The sequence below is a fragment of the Buteo buteo genome, chromosome 16 (assembly GCF_964188355.1).
Source record: "Buteo buteo chromosome 16, bButBut1.hap1.1, whole genome shotgun sequence".
Taxonomy (NCBI): domain Eukaryota; kingdom Metazoa; phylum Chordata; class Aves; order Accipitriformes; family Accipitridae; genus Buteo; species Buteo buteo.
The window spans coordinates 4,251,045-4,267,690 of record NC_134186.1 but is presented as its reverse complement, the minus strand read 5'-3'; the positions used below and the strand labels follow the sequence as shown (position 1 = coordinate 4,267,690).

General features: G+C 46.6%; 2 protein-coding genes across 5 annotated transcripts in view; both read right to left on the bottom strand.

Annotated features, from left to right (window-relative positions):
• Positions 1-56: 56 nt before the first annotated feature.
• On the bottom strand, positions 57-15,132 carry MTFR1L (mitochondrial fission regulator 1 like). 3 transcript variants are annotated; one of them, XM_075047489.1, is made up of 7 exons: positions 11,912-12,047; positions 11,566-11,691; positions 10,465-10,569; positions 9,647-9,756; positions 8,627-8,838; positions 5,283-5,595; positions 57-1,116 (listed from the first exon to the last, which is right to left on the bottom strand). In XM_075047489.1, exons 2-7 carry the CDS (start codon positions 11,578-11,580, stop codon positions 1,011-1,013), a joined length of 861 nt encoding a protein of 286 aa, XP_074903590.1. In that variant the 5' UTR covers positions 11,581-11,691; positions 11,912-12,047; the 3' UTR covers positions 57-1,010. The 3 variants fall into 3 exon arrangements, with proteins under 3 accessions (XP_074903590.1, XP_074903589.1, XP_074903588.1); XM_075047488.1 differs by lacking the exons at positions 57-1,116; positions 11,912-12,047 and adding exons at positions 1,124-2,787; positions 14,694-15,132; XM_075047487.1 differs by lacking the exon at positions 57-1,116 and adding an exon at positions 1,124-2,787 and having other exon boundaries at positions 11,912-12,048.
• The window catches only part of SELENON (selenoprotein N), an 18,570-nt gene continuing 14,148 nt past the window's right edge, over positions 12,225-16,646 (bottom strand). For both annotated transcript variants that reach the window (XM_075047484.1, XM_075047486.1), the window contains exons 11-12: positions 16,533-16,634; positions 12,225-15,333 (exon numbers count right to left, since the gene is read on the bottom strand). In XM_075047484.1, the coding sequence (XP_074903585.1) occupies positions 15,163-15,333; positions 16,533-16,634 (273 nt within the window). In that variant the 3' untranslated portion in view covers positions 12,225-15,162. The remainder of the gene's footprint in view (positions 15,334-16,532; positions 16,635-16,646) is intronic.

Here is a 16,646-nt window from a genome sequence, read left to right as displayed (position 1 = left end):
AGCACCACTGCTGACATGTTTGGACATCTGCATGTTAATAAGATCAAGGACAACCATTGTCTTATTAAGGCTCCATTTTATATAAAGGAAAAAAAAATCATACTTTAAATACAACCATGAGGAACATTGCAGAGAATGTGTAGCTGAAGGAAACCTCTTCAGTTAGTGAGAACTGTAGCCATAGACAATGCCAAGTTCCTTCTTCCCTTTTCTCAGATGACAGCTCTTGTGGTGGGTGCTTGATTCTTAGCATTGGTGGTTCAATAAATAGACTTTTTGAATGCTAAATAAAATGCATTATCTGAATACAAGGACTATTAATGAAACATTAAATTACTGGCAAGAAATTAAGGCCATTCTGTCATGCAACTGTGGGGATAATTTGTGAGTTAAGAAATACCCAGGGCATACTAAAACCCGCCAGCATCCCTCAGATGTGACTGAGTGGTTTGATCATTGACTGCAGTTTCATCCTACCACTGGGTCAGACAGAGTTATTGGGAAGACGTCTTTTACCACTGTGGTTCAACAACCTCCTAAACACTGGAGACCTGGAAGCATTTCTTAGCTTATTCTCAGTAGCTCTGTACCATACTCAGAACAGAGAAAGAATGGGATGTTTGACATCCGTTTATACTGGCAATGGTAACTAGTTATATTGTAACAAGGCCGTTAGAAGTTAATGCTTAATTTGAACCTAAGGAAAATTGTAGGTCAAAAGAACGTCATCCAGCAGCACGCATTGCACTCTTTAGAAGATCCTTATCAATAATCAACATCAAAATACAGGTGGAAAAGAATTTCCATCTTCTTAAAAAGTTTTTTCTTAAATGTAACAATACATGGAAAACACATCAAATCCGTAGGGTCTTTCCTAAGTAAGTGTCCAGTGCAGAAACCATTTCTAATTAATAAAAGAGGCAAAAGGCTCAATCCTTAGGAAGGCAGCTACTGTGGAGAAAATTTTGGGAGCATAACATTTTTGCTTACAGAGTTTAGTGATAGTAACATCATTTCTCCTTAAGGGCCAGATCTTCATCCTTGAGGGCAAATTTTCTTCTCAGAACTTCTGCTATAAGAACGGCCGGGTCTTCCTCCTTCATTGAAGTTCGGTTTCTATATGGAAGATAAAAGCACAGTGTATTAGTAAAGAGAAGTGTCAAAATTGATGCCTTACAGCTCTGGTTAGAATCTTTTCAGTATTTTTCTGCAGCCGTTATCAGCTTTTGTCACAAGTGGAGAAGGTGCAAGAACACCACCACAAAACAAGAAAAAGCAGCTAAAAATTCAGGCCTTTCATATTGGCTTAGAAAACCTGGAGCTCATTTTGTGGATCAAAGAGTATCCTGAAAATCTCAGCATCAACACTCTTTATAATTCAACTGTGTTAATAATAAGTAAGTAAAATAAAGCTTAATTAATTATTTACAGCCTACGTCCCCTCAATATAAATCTACAAGTGGTGTGGTGTTTGAGTTGAAGTCCTGGAAGTATTTTTTTTCATTAATTTTGCTATACAATGGATATATGCTTTCATATTTAAATATGGGTAATTACAGGTGTTTTAAAGGAGGGCTGGAATACATTTCCCTCTGCTGAGCTACTGCACATGACCTTTTTCTGTAGCATTCTGTCATCAAAGCATCCTGCCTCAACTTCCAACAAGTGCAGACAAGCAGTTCGCATTAGAAGCGTTAGTGAGCCTGTTTTACAGGAAGCCAAAACCCAGTTCTTTTTCCTCAGGTATCATGAATTGCTCACTACGGTTTTGTTTAGAAACTGTACTAATCATTTCAGAGCTTAACTTGTTTGGTTTTTTTTTAATAGCTGAAGTCCTCCTTTGGTCAGAAAACATTATCGGTATTTTAAGCATTCCTTTTTAGGAAAAAAAACCCACAGCGTATTTCCGTATGTGTTTGGGAGGGGCTTGTTCTCAAATTAACACTGAAGGCTTTTGGTAAGCTGTGTAAGATGCCATTGAGCACCTTGCATTGGTAACCTGTAGCACAACGTCAGATTTCTGTCTGATGCAAGTTCTTAATTTACAGTTGTATAAATGCATCACTATTTAAAAGATGACTTTGTAGCCAGAAGCATGCCTTTCACTTCATCCAGACAGAGCCCTTCCTTCTGAAAAGGGTGCAGAAAGAGACCAGAGTACAGGATCTGGAGCCGTCCCCAAACCCTTCCTTCCACACAGGCAAACCTGAGAATTCAGAGTTACCCCAGTATCCGTCAGCTGCCTCCGAAGAGGGACAGGGGGAAACCAGAGCAGCCAGAGGCAGAGGCGACGCTAAAAACAGCGAGGAGAGACAGCACTGACCCAGCCTCGAGCTGTGCCGATCACAAGGATGAGTGAAGGGACAGATAACCCACACCAGAGTGAGGAAAGGAACCTCTCCTACCAAAGGGTACAAGTGTCCTACAGCGAGGCACAACCAGCAGCAGACCACGGAGCACCAGCGTTCACCTTCAGTGTCTCAGCCCTTTATAGCCACTTGAAGGACCAAGGAAATAATCATGGAAAAATGAAGTTGTTCAGTGCCGTAACAGTAGTACTTACAAGTCAAAGTGTACTCACAGTCCAAGCAGCTCCTCACGCTACCTGTCTTTAACCCCACACTGAGCGCACGGCCCAGCAGGCACACCACTCAGCCACTCCCCTCGCAGAGGGCATCACAGACACTTTTAACAGGCTCTCTTTCACATTTGTTGAAACATGCACATTTCTGCAAGCGTTTCTCACTCATTCCTGAAGCTTCCAAGGATGTGTTTAAGCACCAAGTCCTAAACAGGAGCATCAGAGAAGCATCTATGTAGTTATCTCGTTAAGCATCATTTGGTACCTTCATCCACTTAAAGAGTACATGATCCTTTTAAGTGTTACACGTGCTGCACACCTACACTAGCACAACTGCTCTGCGTAACCCAAGGGCACATCCACAAGGTGAGTACAGCTGCAGAAGCACGGGGCTGCTCTCACAACTGCTTCAACACTGGAGAATTGTGTCTAGGAATTAAACCTCATCAAGTAATTAACAGCAGTAATTTATTTAATGTAATTTTTCAACTACCTGCGATTCTTCAAACAGCTTTAAGCTGTAGTAACCATATCCAAAAACATCACTGTTGCACATAGGAGGCAAGTTAGAGGCTGAGATAGATAGAGAAACAGATGAGAGGAAAACAGTTTGGCTCCAGCAAGAAACAGTCTCAAGCTTTTCTGTTAAAATGTTCCTAGCCTTGACGCAAGCAGCAACAGCAGAAGCAGCAAGTGTGACCCAGCTCCCGGTGAATCGGTCAAGCTGTCGCAAGGGGAGATGGGTCCTGGTGACTCAGTTCTTTTGCTCACTCCATACCACAGCCAGGAGGGATATGGCAGCTATCCCCTTCCCCCCAAGTATTCTACAGTACAAAATCCTTGCTCTCCCCCATCTCCTGTAACATTAAAAAGAATCAAGGCTGTTGGTAAATCCTTCCTTTGTGCACAAGCCATCTCTTCCTCCCACTCATTCACACACCTTCTCTCCCAGAGTAACAGCAAGATCAAACACCTTCATTATTAGTTGTTCTCATACATTTTGTTGAGGAAATTGAAGTCAAATTGTGACCCATTACATTGCAACGTTCACTGTCACCTACACGCTGCTTTTCACAGCCTTCCTCCCAGTCAGCACTTGGCTCCTCGTGATTTGGCCAGTGCTGGCAGGAGCCTTGTTGGCATATCCAGGCGTGGATAAGAAATGCCTTGGATTTCCCTACCATAATCTGTATTTGTACAAGTCTTTTTTTCCCCTAAATAATGCACATTTCCCTGTATTCATCTGGCACAAATGGTGGCAGTTTTCTTACCCTAAAAAGTCTGCTTCCACAGGAGGCTGACATACCAGTCTGCACTAATTACAAGATTGATAATTACATTGTTACATGTAAATGCTTAGTCCTAGAAGTACACGTTTCTAATAAAGTTAAAACATTACATGTCAGAACATGAAGCACCTGCAAGCTTTGCTGGATTTAACAGAGCCCATGAACGACCATTAGAATGGCAGTTAGTTATACTCTTAACAGGGAAGTTACCTAAAGCCTGACTCAAACCCCTCCTGAGCCAATGTGGCCGAGTCACGCACAACAGCAGGTATTTTTCTTGAGAATTCTCTCTCCCTTTGCCTAATAATTCAGAATTATTTTTGGATGCTCAAAGCACTGCTTTGCAACAGACAGGAAGAAAGAAGAGGAGCGATTCATCTGTGGTCCATGAATTCTGCTTACCCCCAAGAAAAACAGGCATTTATATAAAGCAAGTAAGTAAGTGTTTAAGATTTGAGTAATATTTAACACTTGGGAAAACAAAAGCAAAAGGGTATGCAGTGTGAATTATGGATGTGTAATACCATACTGACATTCTGGATGCAAGCTGAATGTACTTCTCTCATTTGACTATGTGATTTTTTCCGTGCTGAGAATTTAATTTCTTTTAAACTGAATTAGGCATAGAAATTGTGAACAGCCATCACACAACATGTTATTTTTGGCCAGGAATCTTACTCACACAACATAATGGCTGGATAGATCTTTGGGCTGAAAAATGTGGAAACTGAACTTTATCACTGTGATTTCACATGTAAAAGGAAGGCAGTACAGCTAACATTAAAGAATCTACTGTATCAGCTGGGCAGAATCCTGCCTCAGCCATGCAGCAGCTGGCATGTCAGCAGCTTGAGGTGTTCTCGTGATCAATGTGTAAACTCGTCATGAGACGAGTGAAAACTCTGCCCACGCTCAGAGCTGGGCCAGATGCAAAAGTTGAGAAGCTGAAAAGCTCCGTGTGTTAATTCCTGTATGTGCCACGCTGAAAAAGCTGCTGAGCTTCCCAGCCGCTTGGGTCTGCAAGATGGTCTAAGCACCAGCACCTGGAAGCACTGCAAGCAGAGAAAGCAGTGCAGCTCTCACTCTGAAAGTTGCCAATACATACAGTTCTGGGTTTCATCAGGGCAAACACAAGCTTTTTTTCAGGTGAACAAGCTGAAACAGCCGAACGTCATGCTAATCAGTTTGAGTTCCTCTCTATTGCTTTTTATCCAGGCAGGTAAGCCATCAATAATAAAAACCCAGAAACCTAAGTGTTAGCAAGTTCTACTATACACAGGTATTTCCCTCCCTGTGAATCATGAATATAGAGCAGCACCAACAAGCAGTGAATGCAATGTCCAGTGTCTACAATGATCTGACAGACAAAAAAAGAGATAAAATAAAATCAAGAGAGTTCAGGAAGCACTTACAAGTCTTTGCTCTGCTTCATCCTATGAATGTCTTTAAGAATGCCCATCATGTCTGCAAAACTGCTGGCCTTCGAAAGAGACACAGAATCTTCCTCGTCAGGATCCTTTGGTTCTGGTTTACAACACTCGGAGGCTGTAGAACAAAGCATGGAGACTGACGGGAGCTCGGGGCTTTCGAGTTCTGCCTCCTCCTCTGTGATATCGCTAATGACAAAGGAAGTTGTAGATTGGAAAGAGGGTCCAAAACAAGGTAAAGGAGAAGATGCATTTGAACTTCCTGGAGATAATAAGTCTGGTGTTAATGAAGCAGAAGCTGAAAAAGAAAACAATATAGGTGGAGAGATAAACTAATACCAAACCACGTAAGTATTTTTTTCCCCAAAACAACAGAATATAAGAGGTATCATCAGCCAGCCTCCCCCATGCTATAAGAAAACAAATTCATCATATTCTGTCACCCTCCATGTCCACGCTGATTCCTGCAACACCATGTAACAACACAAGACCTTCTCCAGTACCTTTTATCCCACCAACCCCCTTATGTATCTCTACTCCTTTCATGCCCATCACCATATCACCCCTCCAGTTCAAACACTGCACTCTGTCCCTGCAGAAGTTGGGTAATGTTTACTTTTTTCCATTTTTACAGATAAGAAATGGAGGAAGAGAGGTTTAGCTGCTGCTCAGGGTCACAGAGGGAGCCTGTATCAGAATGTACGTCTTAATTGTCTTAACTTCCCTCCTCTTTTTCTTCATCACCTTGAGAACTGCTTGCCTTTCTTTTCCTTTCAGGCTCCTTTCCCCATAACTATTACACCTGGTGAGAATGCAGAGCCAGTTCAGGAGCTCCAGCATTTTGCACTAAAGGGTCACAGCAATTCACTCTGTGACTGCAGGCATTTTGACCTGTTTTGCTCTCCATCACCATCTGTAAAATGAGAATAGCACCCACATATTCCACAGGGAAGATGGGATTTATTTGTTCAGGCTTTAAAGTGCAATGGGGATAAGAACAGCTATAAAAATTCTGAGTGTTATTAAGTGAAAATGAGTTAGATATTTCCAGTGTAAAACACTAAGGGAAAACAACCAAAAACCCAGAAAAATGCTTAGTGCACATCTCCTTGAAAGAACCTTCCTGTATGGAAAACAAACTGTACCTAAAAAAATAAGCACTAATGCCCTTGGCCTCAAGAGTAAACTTGTAGATAGTTATCAATTTCCAATTAAGGGATTTCTCTAACAGTATATAATAAAGCAGATTGCACAGTATTTCTTTTTTGACATCAATCTTTCCAAAATAAGCCTGCTAAATAGTTATCTCCTTCATCAGATTATCAAGCTACAGCTAGGCCCTAAATCACAGCTCCCCATTATTGACTTAGAGGACGCGAAGTCAATACGAACTGTTCTCAAAATGCCAGCTGATAACAACCAGGCACATTGCTGAGTAGAGAGGGAGAGAAAAAGGTATTAAATGATTAAATCATTTTTCTCCCATTTGGATCTCTGATTTTCCTCGTTATTACTCTCCTTGAATTAAAATGGACTTTTCTAGCACACAGCTTGAGCAACTGTAGAGCTGAGACAACACTTAGAAGGAAAAAAAAAAAAATCACAGAATTTCCCCTGGTCTTTATTCCAATTTGTTTGTTCCTCTGATCTTGCATGAAGAAGAAAGAGGACACACGCAGCCTCTCTGAAGGGGACATCTGCGGTGCCTTGTTTTACGCTTATTCCCTGCAGAGTTGAGGGTAATGTGGCTCCCTCACGCCCAGAGCGGCTTCATTTTACCATGCTGCTGTAAGAGTCAAGTGGCATACACGATCCTGTGTACTGTGACAGGACCAAAGATGATAAGAAACACCAGCACAAGGAGATGGGTACTCTGTGAGTGTGCGTGGATCATCAGAAATACCTAATCTCATCTAAATGCAACTTTGCATGCTAAAACCATCCTATATATTCTCATGTGGCGGCATATATATTTACATTATTGGTATCAAGTAGATTCTTAAGAGTCCATTGACCACCCCACAGAACTGAAAAAGAACCCCAAATCTCTCACGTAGAAACCAGATTTCAGCTAAATCAAACACCACAACTCTGTTTCATGTTCAAATGTGTTTACGGCTCATGGATAGCTGGACTAAATATACGCAGCCATTAAAACTGCAAGTCCCTTGGGGTTACAATAATCAGACAACCACGTCGTCTTTCGCAGATCATGAGAGATTTGGTCTCCTGCAGACATCATGCAGTGCAGCACAAAGTAGCAATCTGGGAATTAAAAAATATTTTCTTTCAGATGTAGGATAAGGAAGGTTTCATCAGCCACTATTACCCATTATAAACAGGAATTAACCTGCCTGATACCATTCCAAGTGTGGCACAATCCTGGTTTTTGGTTTGCCTTTTTTTTTTTTTTATTTGTTTTTAGATAATGGGAAGAATTATAGGACCTTCTTTCCCCTGGAAAGCAGCCATAATACAGCTGTCACCTTGGTTACTGGCAAAAGTATTCTGCATACAAGAAACGCAGCTTTTAAGAAAACCTGTCTTCAAGAAGGACTAAATTCCTTTAGTTTGCAAAACTGTTCAATGTTTTTGAGTTGGGAGATCGACAACTCTGCCTTCAGAACACTCCATAAATAGATACCAACGTATTTCTATCTTACTAGTTTCCACATTCTAAACCAGCCACTGTTGCAGCAAGACTTGTAGAACCACTTGGATTTGGATCCTACCAAATACCATCATATTTTCAGAGCTGAGTATACAGGAAAAACCATGAAAGGAAGTGAAGTAAAAAGTCTTTCCTCACAGTTCAGCTTTGTGGCTAAAACGTGGCTATTAACTGCACACAATTTTACTAAAAGAAAGAAATAAATAGTTCAGCTAGGCTTTTTCCCAAATACCTTATTTGCTACAGAAACGGCACTGTCGCTTTCATAACAAAAACAAACACATCTCACTTCTACCCAAATCAAAATGCAACCCGCTCACTCCTGGCCGACTTGGAGCAGGAATGGCAACAATACACCAAATGTTTTAATGAAACAAGGTGCTTGAGATGAGAGTCGGCCTCTGGATCAAATGCAGTCACAAAGCAGCACTTGGTATTTCTTAAAAACAAGCAGGGCTCCTCCAGTGAAACAGATGTGAACACCTAAACACAGAACCAGCACTGAGATGACACCAAAGACAGCATCCCACCAACGGGAGCCACAGCTCTGCTGGAAAAAAAACAGGCAAGTCTGCTCTGTGTGGAGGAAATAACATGGTTCACTAATTCAGCTCTTCTCGTTCAAAAAAAAAAAAAAAAAAGCTCATTATATTCCTACCTGACTCTGCAGCCACTATTTTAGCTATCTGACTCCGAAGGTGACTCAGCTCATCCTGGAGCTCTGTTGTTCGGCTCAGTGCTGGTAAACCAGGTTTCTTCAAGGCGAGCAGCTTCTCCTCCTGCTTCCTCAGGTTGGGGACTGAAGCATTTCGCTGTATAACAGTGAAGGGACTCGGCTTCCACTTGTGCTTCAGCGGGCGAGTGTCACTTCTACAGGACAAAAACCTGTTGGTCATTTACAAGGTCCAGACCCCTCCATGACAACAATGTTCAGCAACGCTCTGCCTCCACCTCAGGACAGCAGAAGACTTCAACACAATTAATTAAGCCTCTGCACCACTATGCTGTATCTACCACTGTATGTACCGCTATTTAGATGTGCTGTGCTGCCATATGTGCTCTCTCTGCATTAAAGCAACAGAAAGCCTGTCACAGAAATCATGACCCAACAGCACAAGATGTGGTGAGAGGACAGAGGGACAGAAGTCTGGGTGTGCTCACATGGTTTCAAGTCATTTCTCTGCTGGTAACTGTGTCTCCATGCCAGGCAGAGCGCTGGGTGCACATGGGAAATGTCACCCATTAACTTTTGCCTCTGATTTCAAAGGCCATTTTATCTTTCAGAAGCTACCCATTACTATTGCCCTGCCTTAAGGAAATTCAACTGACCAGAACCAAACTCCTGGGTGTAGAACATTTCAATCCCGGGAGAACTCAACTCTTCAACTTTCTAACCAGAAAATACCACAAATCAGGGGGGTTACTCTGCACAGATCTTTCAGTGAGTAAAATATGGGACAGCATAGGCTCTTAGCAGTTCCTACAGGAATTCCTCTCATGGTCCTTTGTCCAATTTTTTGTTTCTCCTGTCTCTTGGGAAAAATGTATTTCAACAGGCACCATATCAGACCTTGGGAGGACTGGAAGTTGTGATCGTGTGATCAATGTCCAGCCTACACTGTGCAAAATAAACCAGTGTATAAAAGTAAGGACCAGCAGACACAAAGAGGAAACCAACCTGACTCTGGCATATGTTTCTTCATCATCTGCTGCTATCCACACAATGTCTGCCAAGGTGGGGACTGGAGGGACATCATTTAAATAGAGCTCCGAAACATTTGGTAGAACCTAAAAAGAAAGTTACACTAAGGAGACAGTGGTCCTGTCTCCTGAAGCCACCCCAGATGTGCTGTACCGGCTGTCAGATCCTTTCTCCCCTGCACTAGGTCTGCAGCTGCATCTGTCAGATATGCGACAGCAACACCATTCGGCTCATGGGAACGTAGCGCTTGCATGCGTCGGCTTCTGCACGTGTTCTTGGGCGTGTTGGTGTGTTACTGTGCTCTGCGAGACTGAACAGCAAGGCAGCAAAGGGATACTTGATACAGCTTAGCATGCTGCCAAGGCCACGTGCAACACTTCGCCACTACATGTCCCAGCACTGTCCTTGAGCTTAAACAGTGACGTAAGCGTTTCCATAAACCCTGTTTTAATGTTTAGGAAACACAGGCCCAGAGGGCAGGGGGCTTGCTGGAGGTCACACAACAAAGCACTGGTTCAGCAACTCCATGTTTCTGTCTCCTCTAGCTTGCTAACCCAGTCCACAGACCCTATTTCAGGAGGTATTTTCCTCAAGCTGCCAACGATCACTTACAAGAACAGAATTTCTAAAAAAAGGAATAAAATCCTCTTAACTATACAGCTACATGAGTTTTGTGAATACAACTCTGCAGACGCATGCGGTTGACAGAACAGCAGCTTGTGACAGCACCTTGCCTTGCTCTGGAGCAGCAGCTTCCAATATGTGATCACCAGATCCCTTATGAATCTGCTTACCTCAAAGGTTGCTCTGGGACAGGGTTTTAAAGGGAGGTTTGACCCGATCCTCCTGACAACGCTGCGTGCTGAGCCATGGGGTTTGTTCTGCCAGATGGGGATCGTCTACAAGAATCCATGTGATATCGTTAATAGTTTGAGTCAGTTGCCCTTCTTAAAATTTATGAAATTGGAAACTGTGCTATACAATCAACTCAAGAGCTCTGATCTCTGACTTTTTATTTGTTGAGTGGCACTTTTAATTGGGAATCTGCTAATAACTGAGGTTATTAGCTTATTCCATAAAATGGTGTTTCAGCTGAAAGTCAGCCAGTTACTTAAGAAGCATTTTAAACACAGGTGGAGTATTTTCAGGACTGAAAACTAAAAGCACTCAGTAACAGACATTGAGCTCCAAATGAAAACATGCAAAAAGGAGGAAAACAGCATCACATGAGGGGCCCAGGAGAAAAATTAAATCAGAAGAAAGACTCGTTTAAAGGAACACTCTCGCTTCCACATGGTCTTTAATACAAGCAGCACTGATAAGACTGTAAACGTTTCTTGGATGACGGCAAAATGACAAGTGTACTCAATGCCTATGCCAGCTGAGGGCCAATGAGAGGATGTTTTCAGCCTTAGAGGGTGTTTTCAGAAACAGCAAATGTTTTAGTGATCTCTGGATGCTTCTGAATTGGATTGAAAAGGTGAAGTGCTCTGTCTGCCCCTCTGCCAGTTTTACAGCCATCACAGGCTCTCGTGACAGGAGGGAGCACAGGACTCGGGACAGCGAACACCACAATGACAAACCAGAATCCAGACAGGTTATATCGCTCAGTCCACCAACAAATCCATTAATGGATTTATCGCTGGGGCTTGTTAGGCACGCAATGCCTGAACGTTGGTCTTACGCAGTTACATTTTAAATTCCTGAGGTGTATTTTAAACTGAATCTCCGAGCTGGGAGCGCACTGACTGCTGTGACGGTCCTCTGGCTACCGGCCACGGGAGAGCTTGCGGTAGTGAAAGGGCCCGGGAGGGGAAGGGGGCCCGTGGGCGGTGGTGAAGGGTCCCAGGTGCCCACCGGTACCGGGAGGCGTTTCGAGCGGCCGTTACACTTACGGAATCCGCTGCCATCTCCGGCTATGGCGGTGGCCGCCGGGGCGGGCTCAGCGCTGGGTGCTGCGGCTCCCGCGGGCGCGGACCGGACTCATCTTACCCTGCTCCCCGCCGCGCTGGCGCTTCTCACTGGAAGACAGAAGCCACTCGCTGCGAGCACTGCCGGGGCCGAGACCGAGACCGGGACCGGGGCCGGCCCAGGCCCCCACGGAGCCCCCGGAGCCGAGCCAGGCGCCCCTCCCCGCCACCCCCGCGGCCAAGCAGCGAGCCCCCGTCCCTCGGCCGGTAGCCTGAGGCGCGACCAGCCCCGCTCCCGCCCACCGCCATCTCCCCGGGGCCCCGCCGGTACCTGAGGGACGGCGGTGCAGCACGGCCCCGCCGCCGCCATTACCCGGAAGCAGAACCCGCCCCCCCCGCGTTTCCGCCGCCGCCCGCGCATGCGCCCCTCGGAGGAGGAGGAGGGGGGGCGGCTGTAATGGCGCCCTGAGGGGCGTAATGGCGGCATGAGGGGGACAGCGCCGCGGGTCAGCCCGCTCCACGCTCACACCGAGCCGTTCCCGCCGCCCCCGTCCCACCCAAAGCCGGCCCCGCTGTCCCCCCCCTCCCCTCCAGCCCCCCTTCCCGCCCCGTCCGCCCGGAGGCAAGGAGTGCAGGAGGCCGAGGGTGGTGGGATGGGTTTAACGAGTGCAGCTACAGCCGGGGCCCGAGGGCCCCCCTCACGCCAACCGGCACCGAACCGCGCGGGGCTGCTTCTCCCCCCGGACCCTCGCTGAGAAAACATCGGCTCTGGCCCCGTGTGGGTTTCGGACCAGAGCGTCACAAAGCCCAGGAGGGGGGGAAAAGCAGCACCTCCTCCCCCCCCCCCCAAGAGGTATTACAAACCTATCGGAAAAAAAACCCCAACTTAGCAAGTTTACAAAGAGGAGACAAAAAGCTTGGCACATATTAATAAAAGCCTCAGGCAACAGCTTCTGTCCGGAGCCCACCTACGGCAGCAAATGGGCAGCGACAGATCAATTAAGCAGCTTTGCAGTTAATGGGGGGACACAGGTGAGTTCCCCCCCCGACCCCCCAGATCACTCCAGCCTGGGGGCGGCTGCTTGGGCTCCTTCTGCCACCCTTCGGACTAACCCCGAGCTCGGACAGCCCAGGAGCGCTGCAAGGTGGCTCTGGGCAGAGCTGCGAGAGCCCAGCGGTTCACCAGAGGAAAAAACCACAAGGTATTTTCAGGGATGCCGAAGGCTTCGTGCGAGCCCGGGCTCACCGCAGGCTCAGGCACGGACCCTACTTGTGTGTGGGACTGTCGCAGGCACCATCGCTGCCAGGGATCAAATGAGCGATGCTGCCCTGTGCAACTCCCGACCTCAGCACAGCGTGAGGCCAAGGGGCTCCCCCGGCCCTGCGGAACCGCTGCTGTGCCTGTTCTTCCAAGCCTTGAAAGACAAAAGCAATCCCTGCCTGCTCAGCCACTGCCCTCTCCAGCCCCTTCTGCTGCAAAACCGGTGGGAAGGATAAAGAAATGGAATGAACTCTCCACCCGAGCACAACTGACAGACACAGCTTTGAAGTCCAAAGCCCCTGTCTGAGGGGCTCAGGAAAGGTGCAGCAAAAATACCTCACGTGAAGCTTTGTAAAAGCCAGAAGGGCAGATCTATGCTGCAGCTGTGCCTCCCAAGGAGCTGGGGGGAGGCAGGTACTTGGTCTCCTCTGCTGCTCTCTGCTCAGACCAAAGTGCCCTGAAGGGACAAGACCAAAGCCCCCCAAAAGGACGAGACCGTCAGTGCGACAGGAGCTTGGTCTCAAACACTGCCTGGAGGCTTTGGCACTTCCTGCAGCTGAAAGCGCTGCCAGATCCAAGCCTGTCATTACTGCAGGCCCCTTGGAGTGCAAGAAAAGTGCAGAGCTAATGCATAGTTATAAAGCCGATACTGAGAAATATCCCAGGGGTAATTAATCTCACTAGAGCAATTAAGTGAAGTTACACTGGTTCAGCCCAGAGGTCCATCTAAGCTCAGTCTCCAGCCACGGATACATACAGGAAGGCTGGGGCAGGGTGGGGACAGGGTAATCACGATGCCTGGGTTCCTCCCAGGTCCTGGAGCCCAGGAATGAAAATACCCCTTACAAAAAAAAAAAAAAAAAAAAAGCTTTTCTCCCTTTTTCTCCCTGTTTGATTTGGTCCAACAAAATTGTGCTTCAGAGAACAGAAAAAGCATCAACAGCCATGGCTGTTTGCAGCCATCTATTGAAGATGCTTTGTCTCCTCACCTATCTACAGGAATATACTTTAAAACCCGTTTCATTTAACCTTTCCTTCTCCAAATTATGCTCAGTCTGTAGCCAGGCACTGGTACAGAGTAGGAGCAACTGCTCAGGGTGGTTACAGATAAGGGACAAAGGCGTTCTGTCCTAACAATTTCTTTGGAAAAATCTCCTGAAAATTTCTTTAGTACTGCTGGCTTTTAAAACTGCTCAGTTCTCAACCAGTTAATGCTCTCAGGGCAACACTGAACTTGAAGTTCCCAAAGGGAACTTCATCATGGTTCATCATTCAGCATGACTTGGAAGCTCAAAGCAAACATGGACAGAGCATTTCATCATCTCCAAGGAGACGCTGGGAGAACAAAGCTCTCAAAGCCAGTGGGGTGGGAGCAGCCCTGGGCTGAACGGGGTGGGGGCACTGCTCACTACCATGTCCTGTAGCCTGGAGTGCACGTACTGCACTGGTAGAGCTCGTGGGGCTCTGACCCCTAATCCCCCCGAGTTAATTCGCCCCTGACATCTGAGCCGGACCATACCTCTAATGCCCTGGTCTCCGTTCCTTAATTTCACTGTGTCAACCTCAGCACCTCCCTTAGATGCAAAGAACCTGAATAAGTGAGACAGCTCTCCCGCCCCGTTACACAGGGTGCTGGGAGGAGGCCATTCCAGAGCTCAAGCCTCCAGTTCAAACCTCCTACGTTCATGTCTACATATTACCAGCTACAGTCCCATTATGCATTGGTTGCCACTGCTGTCAATAAATGCCATCGTGAAGAGCTGGCATCCAAGCCACCAGGCAGCTTACAGCTCAGAGCTGCTGCTGGCGAGGAGGTGTGGAGGACACCGGCTACCAGGAGGGAACTTCCCACCTGTGCTGGATTCTGCGCCTTCGCCCACAGGGCACAGGCGCTCACCACGAGTGTTCGGTCGTAATGGCAATGCTGTTCTCCATGATTCAACACACAGTCCAGTCCTTGAGATCAGGGGTTTCCGGGTGACGCTTGGTACAGCTGTTACGCGAGTTTCACACAGAGTCTGAACAGGAGCTGGAAAAACACGAGGGTGGGTGGCAAATCAAGGTATATGCACCGAGAATGTTTATAGATTCAAGTATTTTCACTCCTGTAAAAATTTGCCTGAATTCAAAAGGGCAGGTTATGTAAACTGGTATCACTTGAAACTTAGCCTCAAACCAACATCGAGAGCAAAGCCCTGGTCCTGGGACTGTCTGCATCTTAACATCAATGTCTGGCATGAAGATGAGGAAGAATTGCTGTAATCAAAATAGATCTCTGAAGTCTTTGGCCATCTCTGTGGGGCATTCGGGTGCCTTTGTTTTTAGGTCTGCAGGTATGGTTTTGCTCTTTGCAGTCCTTCCTTCAGGAACTGGAGGTAAGTTGCAGTTGAAGGGTCTTCAAAATTGGTTGAGAAACTAAATATGCTGCTTTCGACATCTTCAGGCTTCATAGAAGTAATATCCAGGAAGTAGTTGGCATTGATATGGTGAATCTGGGAAAAAAAACAGATGAGGAGACTTTAAGGGCCAGAACAATTCCCCATCCACTGCCTTGGCCTCTGGCCAGGACATAGGTGACAAACTGTAACAACTCTTAAAGAATCTCTAATACTTTGCAAATGCTAATTCAGCATCCAGGATTCAGGTTTGCATTTTACAGTCAGAAAAAGAGGTACAAAAGGCAACGGTCTGTTTCTTCCCCCTAGAGTGCTGACCCCTCACTTAGGTTAAGAAGAAGATGAAGGTGATTTGGGAAAAATCATGCAGGCGTAAAACCTAGCTCTGAGCAAGGGCTGGGGAGATGGCAGCCCGACCACGCTGACTGCTGGGGTGTGTGCTCTCAGCCCAGCTCAGCTGCAAAACCAGCACCTGAGCTTCAAATGCCTCTGTGCTTTCCGCTCCCCCACGGAGGTGGGAGAGGGGGACATGTGGCCACTGAACACGGCAACCTCGACAAGGTAAGCTGAAGCCACCACCCGTCCCTCATCTGGAGGGGAGCCACTAAAAAGACAGCAAGGATTCACTGCACGTGTTACTAGCTAATATCTGGCAAGTGTGGGGCACAATCAGATTAGCCCTGGCAGGATCCTCCGCTACAGACAGCCTGGCTGCTGACACACAGCAAAGCACCACACTGTCAAGTGTCAGGGACTGCTGTCACTCTTCAAACCCAAGGCGGGGGGGGGCTGTTGGGGAGCAACAGCAGAGCTGAAGCACATGGACTTGCTAATGGCTGATTTGCTGTGACAAACTTGGGGAATCAAGATAAATGTGCTAGAAAGTGCTGATAAGGAGGGATTTTCTCCAAAGCATAAGCACAAGGGACAATGGGTGCAGGAAACAAGCTACAATGGCTTCCCAAAGATCACTGACTCCAACCAGGGACAATGAGGAAACGCAGGCAGACATTTGGTTCAACTCTGATTGTTCTCCCCTCCCTCCACCCAGAGCTGCTGTTGTCCTGTCTCTGAATAAAAAGACATTTGTTTCAGATTTCTTGGTAGAGCTGCTGTCTGTCTGCCACAGCATCCATCAGAGCACAGCACCATGAGGGACTGCAGCCCCACAAAGGCTCAAGGAGCCAGGGGATGGCTGGGGGAGCAGACACTCACTTCAGGGTCTGCAGATGACCCTGACAAGAGCACATTCTGATGGGAAGAGCCAAGGCCAGCTAACGGGGTAATGAACATACCACTGTGCCATTGGGGAGGCAGATGATCATCTCCACAGGGAAGTTGTATTTCTCCAGGTGCAGGTCAGCCAGCTTGCTGTAGAACTCATTCTCTCTGTTGGTCTGTAAGGAGAC

Coding starts and splice junctions, on each gene's coding strand:
- MTFR1L (XM_075047488.1), bottom strand. Junction 9,757..10,464: donor GTCCCAGAGCAACCTTTGAG/GTAAGCAGATTC, acceptor CTTTCTTTTTAG/GTTCTACCAAATGTTTCGGA. Junction 5,596..8,626: donor AATAGTGGCTGCAGAGTCAG/GTAGGAATATAA, acceptor TTTCTTTTTCAG/CTTCTGCTTCATTAACACCA.